Genomic DNA, 19,869 nt, shown 5'->3' with positions numbered 1-19,869 from the left:
TGCCGGTTGCTGGACCCCTCCTCCGCAGCCCTTTGGCGGGCGATCTGCAGCTCCTGGGCTGCACCACCTGCGCGCCTCCCCTGCCGTCTGCAGGGAGTCCCCGACGCCACATCAGTCTGCAGAGCTCTGCCCCCGGCCGGCACATCACCGGGGGCTGCTGTTAATCTGGTCCGGGGCCTTGCCGCCCGCGGACCGGAAGTAGGCCGCAAACAAGCTCCGCCCACTTCTGGCCCACGGGATCGCCGATGAGGATTCCTCCCGGAGGCCGGCAAAGCTCCTGCAGGCTGGTGAGGGCTCCCCTGCCCCGGAGGGTCCCGCAAGGGGCTCCTAGATCTTTCTCCCCTCCCGCTGGGGGAGTAACGCTCCGGCGGCCGCGACCGCCGAGCACGCAGCAAAGGTCCAGGTGCTGCAGCCGCAGCCACAGCTGAAGGCACCATCGCTCCGTCCCCACAGGCCGCACGCAGCTGCTCCCGCACCACATCCACTCCCAGGACTTCAGAGGCTCCACGGACCCACTCCAAAAGCGCAGCTAGGTCAGCCATTCTGGAACCGGCGATGCTGACCAAACACGAATGGCACCAACGGCAAAAGAGGAGGTACTGCAAATAACTGCCCCTTATAAACCCCCCCTTTTTTCCCCACCCCTTATGACCTCTGGCCCAATCCTCGCCGCTCACCAAACCACCAATCCCTTAGTCCCTTACACAGCCCTAATTCCCTCAACATTAACCCCTTCCTACCCTATACCCTCCCGATAGTCATGGGCTCATTCACCCCTATGAGGCTCATTGCCCATCTCTACTGCTGCAATAAATTCAGGCTCAGAGTGGCCCCTGACCCAAACCTTCCTCCAGTGGAGCATATGCATTGCTGCAAATAGCATACATAATTGTGTATATTATATACACATATAATGTGCACAAATGTGTATTATACTGTATATGACTATATTCCACCTTTGTGGAGTACATTTCAGTTTATACTATATTTGTGGTCTCAGGGGAAAACTTTTCTCCTTGAGGAGAGTGACAAACCAATCTGGCTGTCAAAGGTGAGGAGTCTTAAGGGTACTTTACACGCTGGAATATCGGTAACGATATCGCTAGCGAGCGTACCCGCCCCCGTCGGTTGTGCGTCACGGGCAAATCGCTGACCGTGGCGCACAACATTGCTAACACCCGTCACACAGACTTACCTTCCCTGTGACGTCGCTCTGGCCAGCGATCAGCCTCCTTTCTAAGGGGGGCGGTTCGTGCGGCGTCACAGCGACGTCACACAGCAGCCGTCCAATAGCAGAGGAGGGGTGGAGATGAGCGGCTGGAACATGCCGCCCACCTCCTTCCTTCCTCATTGCCGGTGGACGCAGGTAAGGAGATGTTCGTCGTTCCTGCCGTGTCACACACAGCGATATGTGCTGCCGCAGGAACGACGAACAACATTGTACCTGCAGCAGCGACGATATTTTGAAAAGGAGCGACGTGTCAACGAGCAACGATTTTTCACATTTTTGCACTCGTTGATCGTCGCTCCTTGATGTCACACGCTGCGATGTCGCTAACGGCGCCGGATGTGCGTCACTAACGACGTGACCCCGACGATATATCGTTAGCGATGTCGCAGCGTGTAAAGCACCCTTTAGGCTATGTGCGCACGTTGCGTTGTATTTTGAGTGCAGAATGGATGCAGAATTCATGCATTCTGGATATTTGCTCTGCCATAGACAGAGTAGGAAAAGCATCCAAAACGCACAAAAGAAGTGACATGTTGCTTTTTAGAACGCATCGATTTTGTAAAAAAATTTGGCATGCAAAACTCTGTGTTTTAAAATGCAATGTGCGCAAGGATTTTTCTATATTCTCATAGACTTTGCTGGGGACACAGAGCACATGCGTTTATGCTGCGTTTAAAACGCTGAGTAAACACATGAAAAAACGCAACGTGCGCCCATAGCCTTATAGCTGCAATGCTCCTCTGGGAAATATTCAAATTGTCTCTTCAGGGAGGAATAGACAAACTCTAGAGCCACCTATTCGAAGTAGCAATCCTATTTATTGTATTTTATACAAAATTATCTACTGGCTTGTTGGTGAAGGCAACTACTGTGTGTCAGTTTTGCTTTGCACTAGTCTCACAAAATCTCCCCATAATTCTAAAGCACAATAATCTATATAAGGAGACACTGTAGTCAGATTAGCAGTATGTATAAAGGTAACTATCGCTTAAAGGGAACGTGTCACCAGATTTGGCGACTATAAGCAGCGTCCACCTCCACTGAGCTCTTATAAGCATTCCAGAATAATGTGTATATAAGAACCCAGGCCGCTGTGTAGAACGTAAAAAACATTTTTATTATATTCACCTAGGGGGCGGTCCTGTCCAATGGGTGTCGCTGCTCTCCGGTCCAGTGCCTCCTCTCTCCGGTCCGGTGCCTCCTCTCTGCAACAATCACTGTCCTCCAGTCTGCTGCATTGCGACAGCATCACTGCCGACATCATTCTGAATTAAAGCTGGCTCTTCTCTGCCTACTGTTGGGAACCGGCTGTCAATCAATATGACATTGGCAGTAAGGCCCTGTCAACAGAGCAGATGGGTGGGTTCAGATGATGCCTCATGAGGTCAAGTAGGTACAGTAACCCTCTCCCATAGAGTCTTGGTATTATGAGAGTTCTGTTGGAAACAGCGATCAATACCAATTACAAGAGACATGGCACACTTAAGAGAAGCATTTAATATATCAGCAATGCCACCATTACCCTCTCAGATACACCCTGAAAAAACTAGTGGAGTGCAAGGACATTCCACTGGGTTTTCACGACCTAGCGCCAGATTTCAGTGCAATAATCCTCTGCCGGTCGATTCCCCTGGTGCAGTGAACAGATTTTCAACTCAGCTAAAGATACCTTATCGGGGTCATCATAGATAAGTCCAAGTGCAAACAAAAATCCATCCACCGACACAAACACAGGTGACTCAGGGGGAAAGGAAAAAAAACATGCTTGTAGCACCTTACTCAGGAGTGAGACCACAATTCTCACCCATTGCGCCTCACTACCAGAGGAGTAGGGATGAAGATGGAAATACCGTTTGCTTGCTTCCCTGAAGAAAACAAACTGGCTGCGCACTCCAGAATTCTTTGCGGAAGGGGTAGTTTGGGTTTGGCAGCCAACGTGTTTTGCGCCGAAGTAGCAGACTGCGCTTGTTGCTGTACTGCCCGCTTTAATTCCATGACCTGAAGGGACAAGAATTTCAACTGCCAAGATAGTGCAGTAACAGGGTTCATGCCAAAAATTTAAGTATGGGCTGACTATAATGTCATGGTGAATGGGGAGACCGCAAGGGACAGGGGTCCCTAGCTATCCTTTATCTCAGAGTTACCTCTGAAGGTGAGAATATCTGAGCTGCCTTCCTGACCCTGTTCCTGACCAGCCCTGATAATATACCCCCACCCCCAACCCCAGGAAAGGGCCGGGACAGGAGTGTGATGACACCAACAGAGATAGACAAACAGAAGAAACCAAAACTCTATCTCCGAGCACACTCACAGAGGTATAAGACAATAAGGGTATAGGAGCAAAATAAAAGCAGGGAGGAAACAAGACAATGGGTTTCTCCACAACAACACTAAGCACAAAACAACACAATTACCAGCAGGACTGGCACAGAACAGCAGACAGACAAACACAGCATAAGACTATAGTCAGCGTGGGAAAACAGATTCCACCATGGCGGGGAGTAAGTGTGATAGGTTTCCAAAAACATGTGATTCCAGAGGTAACCAGCAGGCTGGCAGACTTTAACACTTGCTAGGAACACAGAAATGTATAAAAAATTCTACGGAGAACCGATGAGGTCAAAAGCAATGATATTTATTGGTTAAAAATATTGACCGCCACAACCGGCAGTTTAGACCAGAAAAAGAAAAAAGCAGGGCATCACATGTGATGTAAAGGGCATCGTAGCAGAACACAAGTACTCAGCAATATATAAAGAAGTCAGTCCTGGGAAGGTATGTAATGACAAAGGCATGCAAATTGATAATTAGTTACCAGAAAAAAATGCAAACAGAGTAAAGCATGAAACACATGAGCAGATGAATTAGACTAATAGGCCACCCAGCTCCAAACTGTGAACTGTAACAATAAGCATATCACATGGTACATATATAGCATTATAATAAAAATTACTGGACTGGGGTAATCAGATAAGATACCTGGACAGAGAGGGCCTGCAGGCACATGTGACGCCAAACCCCAACACGCATGTTTCAGCGTCACTTTTGTCAGGGGGTCTTGTTTAACACTCGCTAGCATGACCATTAATGAGCACACAGCTGGTTGATGCCCGAGCCTGCCTGTGTATATCAGAAACACAAGAGAAACCATAGTGTGCAGTGTCAGAATCTGTAGTGTGAACAGCGTCTGAGGCACCATGACAGTTTTGAACAAAACTCTGTGACAGTGTGCATGTACAGTCAGGGCCAGAAATATTTGGACAGTGACACAAGTTTTGATATTTTAGCTGTTTACAAAAACATGTTCAGAAATACAATTATATATATATATAATATGGGCTGAAAGTTCACACTCCCAGCTGCAATATGAGAGTTTTCACATCCAAATCGGAGAAAGGGTTTAGGAATCATAGCTCTGTAATGCATAGCCTCCTCTTTTTCAAGGGACCAAAAGTAAATGGACAAGGGACTCTAAGGGCTGCAATTAACTCTGAAGGCGTCTCCCTCGTTAACCTGTAATCAATGAAGTAGTTAAAAGGTCTGGGGTTGATTACAGGTGTGTGGTTTTGCATTTGGAAGCTGTTGCTGTGACCAGACAACATGCGGTCTAAGGAACTCTCAATTGAGGTGAAGCAGAACATCCTGAGGTTGAAAAAAAAGAAAAAATCCATCAGAGAGATAGCAGACATGCTTGGAGTAGCAAAATCAACAGTCGGGTACATTCTGAGAAAAAAGGAATTGACTGGTGAGCTTGGGAACTCAAAAAGGCCTGGGCGTCCACGGATGACAACAGTGGTGGATGATCGCCGCATACTTTCTTTGGTGAAGAAGAACCCGTTCACAACATCAACTGAAGTCCAGAACACTCTCAGTGAAGTAGGTGTATCTGTCTCTAAGTCAACAGTAATGAGAAGACTCCATGAAAGTAAATACAAAGGGTTCACATCTAGATGCAAACCATTCATCAATTCCAAAAATAGACAGGCCAGAGTTAAATTTGCTGAAAAACACCTCATGAAGCCAGCTCAGTTCTGGAAAAGTATTCTATGGACAGACGAGACAAAGATCAACCTGTACCAGAATGATGGGAAGAAAAAAGTTTGGAGAAGAAAGGGAACGGCACATGATCCAAGGCACACCACATCCTCTGTAAAACATGGTGGAGGCAACGTGATGGCATGGGCATGCATGGCTTTCAATGGCACTGGGTCACTTGTGTTTATTGATGACATAACAGCAGACAAGAGTAGCCAGATGAATTCTGAAGTGTACCGGGATATACTTTCAGCCCAGATTCAGCCAAATGCCGCAAAGTTGATCGGACGGCGCTTCATAGTACAGATGGACAATGACCCCAAGCATACAGCCAAAGCTACCCAGGAGTTCATGAGTGCAAAAAAGTGGAACATTCTGCAATGGCCAAGTCAATCACCAGATCTTAACCCAATTGAGCACGCATTTCACTTGCTCAAATCCAGACTTAAGACGAAAAGACCCACAAACAAGCAAGACCTGAAGGCTGCGGCTGTAAAGGCCTGGCAAAGCATTAAGAAGGAGGAAACCCAGCGTTTGGTGATGTCCATGAGTTCCAGACTTAAGGCAGTGATTGCCTCCAAAGGATTCGCAACAAAATATTGAAAATAAAAATATTTTGTTTGGGTTTGGTTTATTTGTCCAATTACTTTTGACCTCCTAAAATGTGGAGTGTTTGTAAAGAAATGTGTACAATTCCTACAATTTCTATCAGATATTTTTGTTCAAACCTTCAAACTAAACGTTACAATCTGCACTTGAATTCTGTTGTAGAGGTTTCATTTCAAATCCAATGTGGTAGCATGCAGAGCCCAACTCGCGAAAATTGTGTCACTGTCCAAATATTTCTGGACCTAACTGTATGATGTGTATATCTAGATATGTCAGTGTATATGACTGCGTGTCTTTTTATACATATTTTTGTGAATTTGTCTTCAAATATGTATATGTACAGTACATTTGCCTGTATGTTTACATGTTTGTGTATGTGCGTGTGCATGGGGCCCACTGAGACTTTTCCACCCAGGGCCCATAAAAACCTGGAACTGGCCCTGGACAGCAGTGTTGGACTAGGTTACTGACTGAAGGCATGGACAATTAGGCTAGGTTCACATTTCCGTTAAAATGTATCAGTCACAATCCGCGGCTCTAGTAAACAACGGCATCCGTTTAGCGGATTCCATAGGGACCCATAGACTTGTATTAGTGGTGGATTGCAACTGATTACCTTGCGTTTTTCTGGCTGTCAAAATTAACGCACCACGCAGGAATCAGTCGCCATCCGTCAAGCTTGTAATGGATGTCTATGGTGCTTGATTCCGTCGTAATCCGTCTTACAACGGAATCCAGCGCTGGATTCCGTCATGCTCCACTGAGCATGCCCAGCATGTTTGGCACACCCACTGGGCTGTCCCAAACACAAACGGATCATGACTGATCCGTCAAAAAACGGATGCAAAGCGGATGTAACGAACGCGACGGATCAGTTTTTTCACAGGATTCCTGTGAAATGAATCCTGTGAAAAACACATCCGTTGCGTCAGTTGACATCTAAAAAACAACTGATCCGTTCCTGACGGACCTGACGGATTTAAAACAACGGAAATGTGAACCTAGCCTTACACATATTTTTTTAACACATACATTTAGCATTTAAGGTAGGGGCAGACACATCACATGTGGAGCAAGTTCAGCTACACATGGACCCAGTAGCCTGGGGAAGCACCAGGGGGTAGTGGGACCCAGTTGCACTACAGGGTACTCAGACACTGTGATTATTCTACTTTATACCAATGTTGGTACTCCTTCTAAAATATTGGGTAAAGGACTTCCCTGTGTTTGTCACTCTATGGTCAGTAGATGCAAGGTCTGATGTCCTATGTGGATGTGCTTGTATTTTGAAGTGAAGCATGTTTTTTTAAAGTCAACAATAAATGTGAAGTTTTAAATATCATTTCATCCATGGATTTTCTACCCTCCTTTTTGAAGTTACGTAAATAAAAGGTATAGCTGTTACAACTATGAATGAATACATTAAAAAAAAACCCATCTTGTGATGCATCACAAAATTGTCATTGTGCATGTCCATATCTAATATATAAAGCTGAGTGTGTGTGTGTGTGTGTGTGTGTCCGGGATTGGCATCTGCACCGTCGCAGCTACAGCCACAAAATTTTGCACACTCACACGTCTGGAGCCAGAAAGCGTGATAGGCTATGTTTTGAGGGGAAATTTTAACCCCGCGCTTTACAGTTATTCGCCAAAAAACCTGCCTCCATTAAAGCGAATTGTGCTGGGAGCCACAGTGCAGCCAGAACTTCAGAAGAATGCGCAGCCACGCCCTTATATGGAATGTTGGCGTGTCACAATGCAGCCAGGGAAAGAGACAGACACAGACAAGGAAAGAGGCAGACACAGACAGGGTAAGAAACAGACATAGACAGGGTAAGAGACAGACACAAAGAGACAGACATACAAAGAGACAGACTGACAGGGAAAGAGACAGACACAGACAAAGAGACAGAGACAGACACGGAAACAGACAGACAGGGAAAAAAAAGGGAAAGAGACAGACAGGGTAAGAGACAGACAAAGACAGGTAAAGAGACAGACGAAGAGACAGTCACAGGGAAAGAGACAGAGGGAAAGAGGGAAAGAGACAGACAGGGAAAGAGAGGGAAAGAGACAGACAGGGAAAAAGAGGGAAAGAGACAGACAGGGAAAGAGACAGACAGGGAAAGTGACAGAGATAGATAGACAGACAGGGAAAGAGATAGATAGACAGGGAAAGAGATTGAGACAGACGGAGAAAGAGACAGACAGACAAAGAGATAGAGAGACAAAGAGATATATACAGAGGGGGAGACAGACAGAGAATGGGAGAGAAACAGAGAGACAGTTACTATCCCGGGCGTTAATACATTCTATTTATACATTCTATCCCGGGAATGTTAATACAGTCTATTTTGTTAACAACAGTTATTAACCTGGGCGGAGCCGGGTAGTACAGCTAGTATTATATATTCTTTTGTGCATGTTTACTATGTACATGCATATGTAACGTGTAAACAGGTATGTGTAATTTTTATTATAATGTGCTTTTTGAATTTTGTTGGTGGGCTTGATAGTCGGGGGCCCAGACACAAATACTGCACAGTGGCCTATCACCATCAGTGTCTGCCCCTGACACAATACGGAGCCCTCACAGTTCCTACACACAGTATGATGTCTCCTTAAAGCCCCCCACACAGTATGATGTCCCCACAAAGTATGAGATCTCCAAACAGCTCTTCAAATATTATGATGTCCATGCAAAGAGCATGATGTCTCCACAAAGCAAATTGAACAGTATAATATCCCCTGAAAAGCCCCGCATACAGTATAATATCCCCACAACACCCCCGCCCATAAACACATACAGCTGACAGGGTCTCTTCAATGATTTATCATGGTTTTTTCATTTGTCTATAAAAATGTTGACTGTCAATGTTCGATGGTTTCTTAAGATAAGCTGGACAGAAAAATATCAAACATCGAGTTGGCAACCCTGCTTCATGTGTATTCCAGCATGAATAAATATGTTTTGGGTATTTTTTAAATCCAGAACTAGAACAATGTACAACCTAAAAGACTCATCCATAAAACATGGAAAATGTTTGAGAAGACACATAAAAGAACTTTTAAAATATATACATTTTATATTAGTTATATGTGTTTGATCAAAAATACATTATGGGATGTTGCTATATGTCCATTTCATTAATGTTTTTAATGATAAAAAACCCGGTAGTATAAAACACAGAAAAAGGTTACCTGCAGTAGTAGTGACGTCCAAACCTTTGCCAGTGATCTTGCACAATCTCTTCTACACCTTGCTTACGGGCAGCCATAATTGAAAGCCAGATTAAAACAGCCCAAAGTCCATCCTTTTCTCGGAGATGATCTGAACCTTAAAGAAGACAGGAAATTGTGTATGAAATGCATTTTTCTACAATTGTTTAAAAAAGTAGAGTCTATCACTACACAGCAATGTAGATAAAAATCGAAACACTGTATACCCCCGTAAGCTAAATGGGGTTGTCCACCACTTAGACAACCTCCATCACAATCACTATTAGCGATGGGCAAACCGAACTGTAAAGTTCGGGGTCCGTGCATGGACCCCGAACACAGAATTCTCAGGGCCACCCAGATAATGATAGAAGTGAAAAGGAAAAAGAAAGAAAATAAGGATTAATGCAGAACCGTTATACTTATTGACCTTCCCCACGGGTGTATTACTTCTTCTAGGTTTGATCATTAATAGCTCTCATACAAATTCACTGCATCCCCCACCCAATGTCAGTCTCAGCGTCTCTGATTGGTTGCAGTCAGAATTCCACCCCACCCTGTGTGACAGCGCCTGTGATTGGTTGGAATCACAAACACTGTCTGCATCCCTATAGTGCTGTAAATATAAATAAATTTAAAAAAATGGCATAGGGTTCCCCCCTTTTGTGATACCCAGTGCAGCTAAAGCAGATGGCTACAGACTGCAGTCTCAAGCCTTATGCTTATCCTGACTGTGCATAAAAATAAGAGGGTCCCTGTGCAGCTTTTTTTCAATATTTAAATAAATGATTTAAAAAAATAGCTGGCCGTTTCCCTCCACAATTTTAATACCCAGGCATGATAAAGCCAACAGCTAGGGCTTGCATTCTCAGGCTACGGAGTCTTATGGTTATTGGGCCCCCCTGGCAAAAAAATAGCAGCTCTCATTGGCCCAGAATTGTCACATACATCGACAATTCCTGCGTTTTACCCAGCTCATCCCAATTGCCCTGGTGCGTTGGAAAGCAATCGGGGTAATATAAAGGGTTAATGACACCTCACTGCTGTCACTAAACCCTAGATTAGTAATGGGTAGGGTGACCGCAGGTAAACTCACCTCAGGTAAACTCACTATGTTCAATGAAACCTGCATCTCCTGGAAGAAAATTGTGGGATTTTTTGCCATTAGATGCAGATTTGGTACTGGAATTTATACACCAAATTCCTGCATAAATTACTGTAAAAATTCCTGTATATTATACATTTCTGTATAAATTCCAGCACCAAATTTGCATCTCCTGGCAAAAAACTTGATTTACAAAAAAGTTCTGCACTAAATCTGCATTTCCTGGCAAAAAAAGCATCAAAACTGCATCGCGTTTTGATGCGTTTTTTTGCCAGGAGATGCACTACTGGTGCAGGAATTTGGTGATAAATTCCAGCACCAAATGTGCATCTCCTGGCAAAAAGAAAAGCGGCTTTCTGCTAGGAGATGCAGGTCTCATTGAACTCAATGAGTTCACTGAGGTCAATGAGTTCACCTGAGGTGAGTTACCTACGGTCACAGATGGGTTACTGTCGGAACCTCCAGTTGTGACCACAGGTAAAGTGTGATGTCACCACTCATAGCTGTGGCTCAATCTTTGTCTGCCTGAAGCCACAGCGAGTGGTCATGTTCTCATGTTAAGGTGCCACATGCTGCGACTTCATTGTGTAGCAGAGCTTGAATCTTTGTGGGACATCGTGGTGTAGAGTACATCAGAACTGGGTGTTTGGGGGTTAATACATTGGAGAAAGAAGGTGTTTTTGTAATTTTTTATTTTTATGAAAAGGATTTTTCTTTGTGTTTTGTGGTTATTTCTTTTGACAGGGTTAGTAATTGTGGGGTTCAGTGGCAGCTGTGTTTTTTGACAAATGACAGCTGTCATTACCCCCTTATATTACACCAATTGCCACCACACTAGGGCAATTGGGATAAGCCAGATAAAGTGCCGGAATGGTCGCATCTAATGGATGAGACAATTCTGGGTGACTCTGGGATGCTATTTTTAGGCGGGGGGCCCAATAATGATGGGCCTAGTTAGCCTAAAAATACCAGCCCCCCGCTGTCTGCTTAATCTGGGCTGAGTATCAAAATTGGATGGACCGCATGTAGTTTCTTTATTATTTATTTAAATATTTTTAAAAAAAAACACGCATGGGGTCTTTTGTATTTTGATACACAGCCAAGATAATGTGCATGTCTGGGGGCTGCAGCTTATAGCCATATGCCTTATATATGATGGGTCTATACGTAATTTTTTTAATTTATTTATTTATTTTCACACTCCATTAAGGGTCCCAGAAAGCCTCTGTGAGGGCAACCAATCAAAGACGCCGGCACGTTGGGAGTCTGACTGCAGCTAATCACAGACGCTGTCACAGATGGTGGGCGGGAGAAACAGTGAATATGTATGAGATATAATGAGCAGACCCATAAGCAGTGTAACAGCTGTGTGAGAGACTCCGTAAGTATAATTCTCCTGCTTTAATCTCCATTTTTTTCCCCCTTTTTTTAAATTTTTTTATCCAGGTGGCCGAACCGTAACAGTAACACAGACTTCCCTGAGAAGTCAGTTTCGGGGTCCGTGCACGGACACTAGGTGTCCGATACAGACCCCGAACTTTATAGTTATTGCATCAATCCCCTGCTTAGTGCCACCACCATGTGCTTCATTAACATATATCTTGCGCTGCCAAAAAGAAATCCGAATCCCACTGGTGCATTTACAGCCACATTTACAAAAAGATTAAAGTGTGATTTTCTCATCAATAGAATATCTATTTGCAGGAAGGAGAGTCTGCACTTGTCTTTTTCTACCACACTAAGCCATGTCATTGGTTTGCTGACCCTAAAACTCCTGACACATTCCCTCTAAATATTGTAGGATACATTTTTGGATAAATAGATACAGTGCCTACAAGTAGTATTCAACCCCCTGCAGATTTAGCAGGTTTACACATTCGGAATTAACTTGGCATTGTGACATTTGGACTGTAGATCAGCCTGGAAGTGTGAAATGCACTGCAGCAAAAAAGAATGTTATTTCTTTTTTTATTTTTGTTTTAAATTGTGAAAAGTTTATTCAGAGGTTCATTTATTATTCAACCCCTCAAACCACAAGAATTCTGTCTGGTTCCCCTAAAGTATTAAGAAGTATTTCAGGCACAAAGAATAATGAGCTTCACATGTTTGGATTAATTATCTCTTTTTCCAGCCTTTTCTGACTAATTAAGACCCTCCCCAAACTTGTGAACAGCACTCATACTTGGGCAACATGGGAAAGACAAAGGAGCATTCCAAGGCCATCAGAGACAAGATCGTGGAGGGTCACAAGGCTGGCAAGGAGTACAAAACCCTATCCAAGGAGTTAAGCCTACCTGTCTCCACTGTTGGGAGCATCATCCGGAAGTGGAAGGCTTATGGAACTACTGTTAGCCTTCCACGGCCTGGACAGCCTTTGAAAGTTTCCACCCGTGCCGAGGCCAGGCTTGTCCGAAGAGTCAAGGCTTACCCAAGGACAACAAGGAAGGAGCTCCGGGAAGATCTCATGGCAGTGGGGACATTGGTTTCAGTCAATACCATAAGTAACGTACTCCACCGCAATGGTCTCCGTTCCAGACGAGCCCGTAAGGTACCTTTACTTTCAAAGCGTCATGTCAAGGCTCGTCTACAGTTTGCTCATGATCACTTGGAGGACTCTGAGACAGACTGGTTCAAGGTTCTCTGGTCTGATGAGACCAAGATCGAGATCTTTGGTGCCAACCACACACGTGACGTTTGGAGATTCGATGGCACTGCATACGACCCCAAGAATACCATCCCTACAGTCAAGCATGGTGGTGGCAGCATCATGCTGTGGGGCTGTTTCTCAGCCAAGGGACCTGGCCATCTGGTCCGCATCCATGGGAAGATGGATAGCACGGCCTACCTGGAGATTTTGGCCAAGAACCTCCGCTCCTCCATCAAGGATCTTAAGATGGGTCGTCATTTCATCTTCCAACAAGACAACAGCCTAAAGCACACAGCCAAGAAAACCAAGGCCTGGTTCAAGAGGGAAAAAATCAAGGTGTTGCAGTGGCCTAGTCAGTCTCCTGACCTTAACCCAATTGAAAACTTGTGGAAGGAGCTCAAGGTTAAAGTCCACATGAGACACCCAAAGAACCTAGGTAACTTGGAGAAGATCTGCATGGAGGAGTGGGCCAAGATAACTCCAGAGACCTGTGCCGGCCTGATCAGGTCTTATAAAAGACGATTATTAGCTGTAATTGCAAACAAGGGTTATTCCACAAAATATTAAACCTAGGGGTTGAATAATAATTGACCCACACTTTTATGTTGAAAATTTATTAAAATTTAACTGAGCAACATAACTTGTTGGTTTGTAAGATTTATGCATCTGTTAATAAATCCTGCTCTTGTTTGAAGTTTGCAAACCTGCTAAATCTGCAGGGGGTTGAATACTACTTGTAGGCACTGTATTTTAAAAATGTCTTTGTAGGGGGCGTGGCTAACTATGGTGGAGTGAGGCAGCAATTTTTGGAGCTCCTGTAGCACCACTAGCATTTCACCGGCTTTTTATACTATATTATGGGCAAATCAACAAGGAAAACTAGGGCCCGGGCCTCCTCACAACCCCCAACCACTAAGGGGGACATTGCCTGCTTCTTACCCGGGCTAATACCCCCCACCGAGAGACCCGAGGTTTCCAGCCGCCGGAGCAGAACAGAGATCCACCAGGAGGCATGCTCACAGGTGAGCCCTCAGCTCCAGGGACCAATCGACAGACTCCCCAGCAGCCCCCTGCAGCCCCCTGAAGCCCGAGCACCACTGACCTCCACTGCTGACAAGCCCCCACAGAGGCAGGACCCGCGGCAGGAAGATGGAGGAGACGCTGCAGAGCAAGATGGCGGCTCCCCACGTGGAGACGCGGGCGGAAGCATGGCGATGCCCGCGCTCCCACAGAAAGCACAGACCTGCAGAGCGCTGGGGGGAAATCCCCAACCGCCGCTGGATTTCACAAAGAAGCAGGACGGCATGGAGAGCTGTCAGAGCACAGCAGCTTCAGAGGAGGTGAGGCGAGGGGGGAGGGAGGATGGCGACGCTTCCACAGCCCAGGCTGCAGGAGACAGTGGAGCAGCACAAACCCCCCCAGCACATAGATCGGGACTGTGGCGGGCGGGTGAGGGGAAACCGGAGAATGGAGATCCCCCCATAGCCACAGGATCTCCCCCTTCGCCATGTAGTCAGGAGAGGGAATCGCAGACAGGGAGGGGAGCTGAGGGGAGGTCGCTGTCCCCCTGCACCCTGCGCTCACCATCAGAGACAGTTACACAGAACCAGCAAATGCCCACAGCTGACACTGAGACCACTGAGATGACCCCACAAGAACATCAGGGACAGGGGCTGTGGACTGATCCCCCCTCCCACATTCCACTGAGTCATCTGCTCGGTGGTCAACGGGATCATCCTGGCTCTCGGCCTCCCCCTGGGACGAAGGGAGTACAGAGACCGAGATACAAACACTCTCTGCCACAAAAGAGTATTCAAAGTGTAAACAAACCAATCCCCTTTAAAAATACTCTTTATTAAATAATTTATTAAAAAACCCAAGTGTCACGAACCACCGGGGGGGTCACTCAGAAATCCCCCGCGCTGGCTACCAGTACGTCACAATCGGGGGGTAACAAGTGGGGGTCACCCCTCCTTTATACCTCCCGACCGACAGACAGAGCACGTGACGCGCTCTCTAGCGCCCCTCTTATAGTCAGGCCAATTATGGAATTGCCCGACAATAAGCAAGGAGGCCGCTATACTACTTATGCCGATTATTGAAGGGTCCCCGGTGAGAGTAGGGTATATATTCCCCCGACCTCCGCGGGCGGAATATATAAAACCTCCCCGAATCTCACTGGCCTCCCCACAATAATCCTTGGCACAACTCGCTGCCACCAACCGCTTCACGGTAACTATTAGCCGAACACACAGACGTGGGATTCAAGATCGAGATAACAGAACAGCCCAAGATTAATTATATAATTTAATCAGCCTAAAGCACACTAGAAACTACAATATATACAATAGGAGATCTACAGAATATACATATGTCAGAGTACAGTTACAAGCAAAGCATGGGTTACAAACAGGCATACACAGTTCCAGCAGTTACCTTGTGCGTCTGGCCACAGGGGGGCGCCATAGACCAGGTTTCCAGGAACTCCCTCACAGGTCTTTCCCAACCAGGCCCCCGAGCAGAAGAACACTGGAAAATGGCCGAAGTAGGGTTATCAACCTGGGCAAATCCAGGTCCCCTCCTACCTTAGTGACCTCAGAGGGAGCACTGCTCCACCCCTGGCTGGAGTTATGGACAATATCCACAACAGGGGATATGGCCATAACTTGGCCTGGGAGCGTCGTAGGCAGACGCCAACGCTCTCATTGTGACAGTTATGAATTTAGCTACAGAACGAGAGGACTCATGACTTGTCTACTAGTTCCACATTGGCTGATATCACGTTTGGGGTATTTCCCAATGTCCTACTCCCATAAAAAAGGTGTGCCAGCATCGTCCGCATGCGGAGACACCATTTTTATGGTTGCCATATTTATCGGAAATATGGCTTGCGAGATATGAACCATTTTTTACTAGAGTCGTTCTGTCTGGATACTTCCATAGCCTTGCTAATTAGATAGCAGCCCCTACCACAGGGTCACGGCAGGGAGTCATCCTGTGTCCATTGTTCCCACATCACCTAATCTCCATATCACAGGAGATGGCCATGGGATGTGTTGCTGGGATGTGACACCTTCCCAGATGGTGGACATTGAGAACAAGAAGGGAGGGGGCACTGCCAGGGAGTGATGAGAGCGATTATGACTGGAAGTCATAATTCATCTTCATATCCCAGGGTTTCCCTCACACCTCCCCCCTTTTGAGGGCGCTAGGGGGCAGCACACTCCGGTGTTCCCCCGTGCGCCCGTCCGCGACCTCTCCTTGTCGGGACAGCCCGTCTGCGTTACCGTGGTCCCGGCCCCTTTTGTGGCGAATGGTGAAGTTGTATTGCTGGAGCGCAAGGCTCCATCGCAACAATCTGCCATTCGTCCCGGAGACAGTGTGTAACCAGCTGAGGGGATTGTGGTCCGTCTCCACGATGAAGTGGCGCCCGTATAGATAGGGTTGCAGACGCTGCAGGGCCCACACTATGGCCAGGCACTCCTTTTCCATCGTGGAATAGGCCACTTCCCTTGGTAACAGCTTCCTGCTCAGGTACAAGACTGGGTGCTCTTGGCTCGCAGAGTCCACCTGGCTGAGCACCGCACCGAGGCCGAAGTCACTGGCGTCGGTCTGTACTACAAACGGCCGCGTGAAGTCGGCTGCCTGTAGCACGGGCGGGCTGGACAGGGCGTCCTTTAGGGCCCGGAAGGCTGTCTCGCAGTCCATTGTCCAATCGACTGCAGAGGGCAGCTTCTTCTTGGTGAGGTCCGTCAAGGGCTTTGCCAGGCTACTATAGCATGGAACAAACCTCCTATAGTACCCAGCGGTCCCCAAGAAGGACATCACCTGCTTCTTGGTCCTGGGGGTGGGCCAGGACGCGATGGCCTCAACTTTCTCAGGCTCGGGCTTCAGTGTTCTCCCGCCTACCCGGTGACCGAGGTACTGGACCTCGCTCATGGCCAGCTGACACTTTCCCGGCTTGATGGTCAAACCTGCCTGGTGGATCCGCCTGAGCACCTGTGCTAGATGCTCTAGGTGATCTTCCCAGGTGGGACTGAAGACGGCAATGTCATCCAGGTACGCGGCCGCGTACCCTTCAAGTCCCTTGAGCAGGGTGTTGACCATCCGCTGGAAAGTGGCAGGGGCATTCCTCATCCCGAATGGCATCACCGTGGACTCGTACAGTCCAAATGGGGTAATAAAGGCAGAGCGTTCCCTGGCCTTGCGAGTCAGGGGGATCTGCCAATATCCCCGGCTCAGATCCATGATGGTCAGGTACTGAGCCCCGGCCAACTGATCGAGCAGGTCATCGATGCGTGGCATTGGGTACGCATCGGCGACCGTGACAGCATTGAGCCCCCTGTAGTCCACGCAGAACCGAGTGGTTCGGTCCTTCTTAGGGACGAGGACTACAGGCGAGGCCCAAGCGCTGTTGGATGCCTGGATCACCCCCAGCTTCAGCATCTCGTCAATCTCCTGGTGCATGTGTTGCTGCACCTCCAGGGAGACCCGATATGCTGAACGCCGGATCGGGGGATGATCCCCAGTGTCCACGTGATGGACAGCCAAGTTAGTCCTTCCGGGCTGGTTGGTAAACAACCCCCGGAAGGGGTGTAGGGTGGCCCACAGCTGGGACCGTTGGTCCTCCAAGAGCTGGTGGCCAACCTCCACATCCTCAATGGATCCGCCTGCCCTAACCTGGGCTAGCATATCCAAGAGGGTTTCCGCTTCTCCCTCCTCGGGCAGGTTGCACACGGGGAGCGCACATGCCTCCCGCTCATGATGTGCCTTCATCATGTTCACATGGAAGGGCTTCCGCCTTCCACGGGCAGGGTCCAGGGTGACCAGGTACGTCACAGGGTTGAGCTGCTGGTACACGAGGTATGGGCCTTCCCAGGCTGCCTGAAGCTTGTCCTGTGGTACGGGGACCAGTACCCACACCTTTTGACCCACTTGGTAGGTCCTCTCACAAGCGTTCTGGTCGTACCAACGCTTCTGATCGGCCTGGGCTTGAGCCATATTGTCGTGTACCAGTTGCGTCAAGGCCTGCATTTTGTCCCGGAAGCGCATGACATACTCGATAACCGACACTCCAGGGGTGGCCAAATCCCCTTCCCAAGCCTCTTTCACCAGAGCCAGGGGGCCCCGCACACGTCGCCCGTACAGGAGCTCAAACGGTGAGAATCCTGTTGAGGCCTGTGGAACCTCCCGGTAAGTAAATAACAGGTGTGGGAGATACCGCTCCCAGTCACGCCCATGGGAGTCGACCAACATCTTAAGCATCTGCTTTAAGGTGCCATTAAACCGCTCGCACAGGCCATTAGTCTGTGGATGGTACGGGCTGGCCACCAGATGTCGCACCTGGACTTGCTTACAGAGGGCCTCCATCAGCTGGGACATGAATTGGGTCCCCCGGTCAGTGAGCATTTCCTGGGGAAAACCCACTCGGGAGAAAATCTCCAGCAATGCGGTGGCCACCTTGTCAGCCCGAATGGACGACAAGGCCACTGCTTCTGGGTACCGGGTGGCATAGTCCACTACCGTCAGTATGAAGCGTTTCCCGGAGCTGCTGGGGATGGCCAGCGGGCCGACCAGATCCACAGCCACCCTCCTGAAAGGCTCATCGATGATTGGCAGAGATACTAGTGGGGCTTTGGGGTGTGGCCCCGCCTTCCCCACTCTCTGACAGGTTTCACACGAACGGCAGTAGGCAGCCACATCGGCCCCCATTTTTGGCCAGTAGAAATGCTGGTTTAACCTGGCCTTGGTCTTAGCGATCCCTAGGTGTCCGGCCATCGGAATCTCATGTGCGATCCGCAACAACTCCGTCCGGAACGGATAGGGTACCACCAACTGTCGGTCCCTGGGCCACGCCTCCGGTGAACCCTGCTGGACCGTGGCCCGGTACAGCCGTCCTTGGTCCCAGACCACTCGCTCCGGGTCCGAGTCCGAGGGAGGCTGTGCCGCCTGCTCCTTAAGAGCTTTCAGGCTGTCGTCAGCTTCTAACGCTGCCTGAAACCCCTGACTAGATGTGGCCAGAATCGACGAGACTGTCACATCTTCAGTCAGTACCCCGGGACCTGTGTCCTGGCCTCCACCTGACTCGGCTGCCACTTGGTCAGAAGGGGAAGAGCTATCGGACCTCCGGGAGGCCCCTTGGCTTCCAGCACTCCCACTGCGGGTGACAGCGGCCACAGCCGCTGCGACCGTGGGTCGTGCCTGCTCCTCCTCCGTTCCTGACCAAGTCGCCGGTTCAGGCAGACCTACCTGGCTTCCTGACACCCCGGTTGTGGGGGAACCATGCACCGAGATCTTACCTGGGAGCACTTCCGCTCCTGGACCGGCCCCAATCTCACCTGCCTGTTCCCCCCCTGCAGCAACAGAACCCCGCTGTGAAATCTCTGGGGACCCCACATTTGCTGTGGTAGCCCCCACCCCACACACTGGTCCTCCCCCTGCAGCACCCTGCTCTCTGCTTATCCCTGCAGAGGGCAACAGATCCCAGCTCACTGGCTGGTTACTTGTAGAGGCATTGTCACACCTTTCTCTGACCCCCTCCCCTGTCACAGCTGCAGCTGAGTGTGTGTCTATGGTGTCTATGCAAGCAGAAATATCAGAGTTCACTCCCTCCTCCCTTACATCATTCATAGATAACACATTAACATTGTTAGGAGTCATGTCAGTACGGGCTGAAGGTTCAGCCCTTGGGGGGGGCCCAAACTGGGAGGTTATCTGCCCCAAATCTGTCCCAAGTAGCACGTTTGCAGGGATCCGATCAGTTACCCCCACCTCCCTCACCCCTCGCCCTGCGCCCCAGTCCACATAAATGTCAGCAACAGGCAGCGCCGGGTCAATGCCTCCAATCCCGGAGACAGCGAGGGTTTTTCCAGGGATCAAGTCTTGGGGGGACACCATCCCAGGCCGCACCAGAGTCACTTCCGAGGCGCTGTCTCGCAATCCTATGGTCACAGACCGGCCGACGGTGACAGGTTGGAAGCTGTCCAGGGACCTACCACCACCCCCACCCACACAATACACCTT

At 48.5% G+C, this 19,869-nt stretch overlaps 1 protein-coding gene across 1 annotated transcript in view; it reads right to left on the bottom strand.

The window, feature by feature from the left end:
* PGM5 (phosphoglucomutase 5) overlaps nt 1-19,869 on the bottom strand; it is a 359,677-nt gene that overhangs the window by 160,032 nt on the left and 179,776 nt on the right. The window contains exon 8 of the mRNA XM_075317778.1: nt 9,077-9,212. Within this exon, the coding sequence (XP_075173893.1) occupies nt 9,077-9,212 (136 nt within the window). The remainder of the gene's footprint in view (nt 1-9,076; nt 9,213-19,869) is intronic.

This window comes from Anomaloglossus baeobatrachus, chromosome 1 (genome assembly GCF_048569485.1).
Source record: "Anomaloglossus baeobatrachus isolate aAnoBae1 chromosome 1, aAnoBae1.hap1, whole genome shotgun sequence".
NCBI lineage: Eukaryota > Metazoa > Chordata > Amphibia > Anura > Aromobatidae > Anomaloglossus > Anomaloglossus baeobatrachus.
The sequence above is the reverse complement of the archived record's forward strand: the minus strand, read 5'-3'. Positions and strand labels throughout refer to the sequence as shown.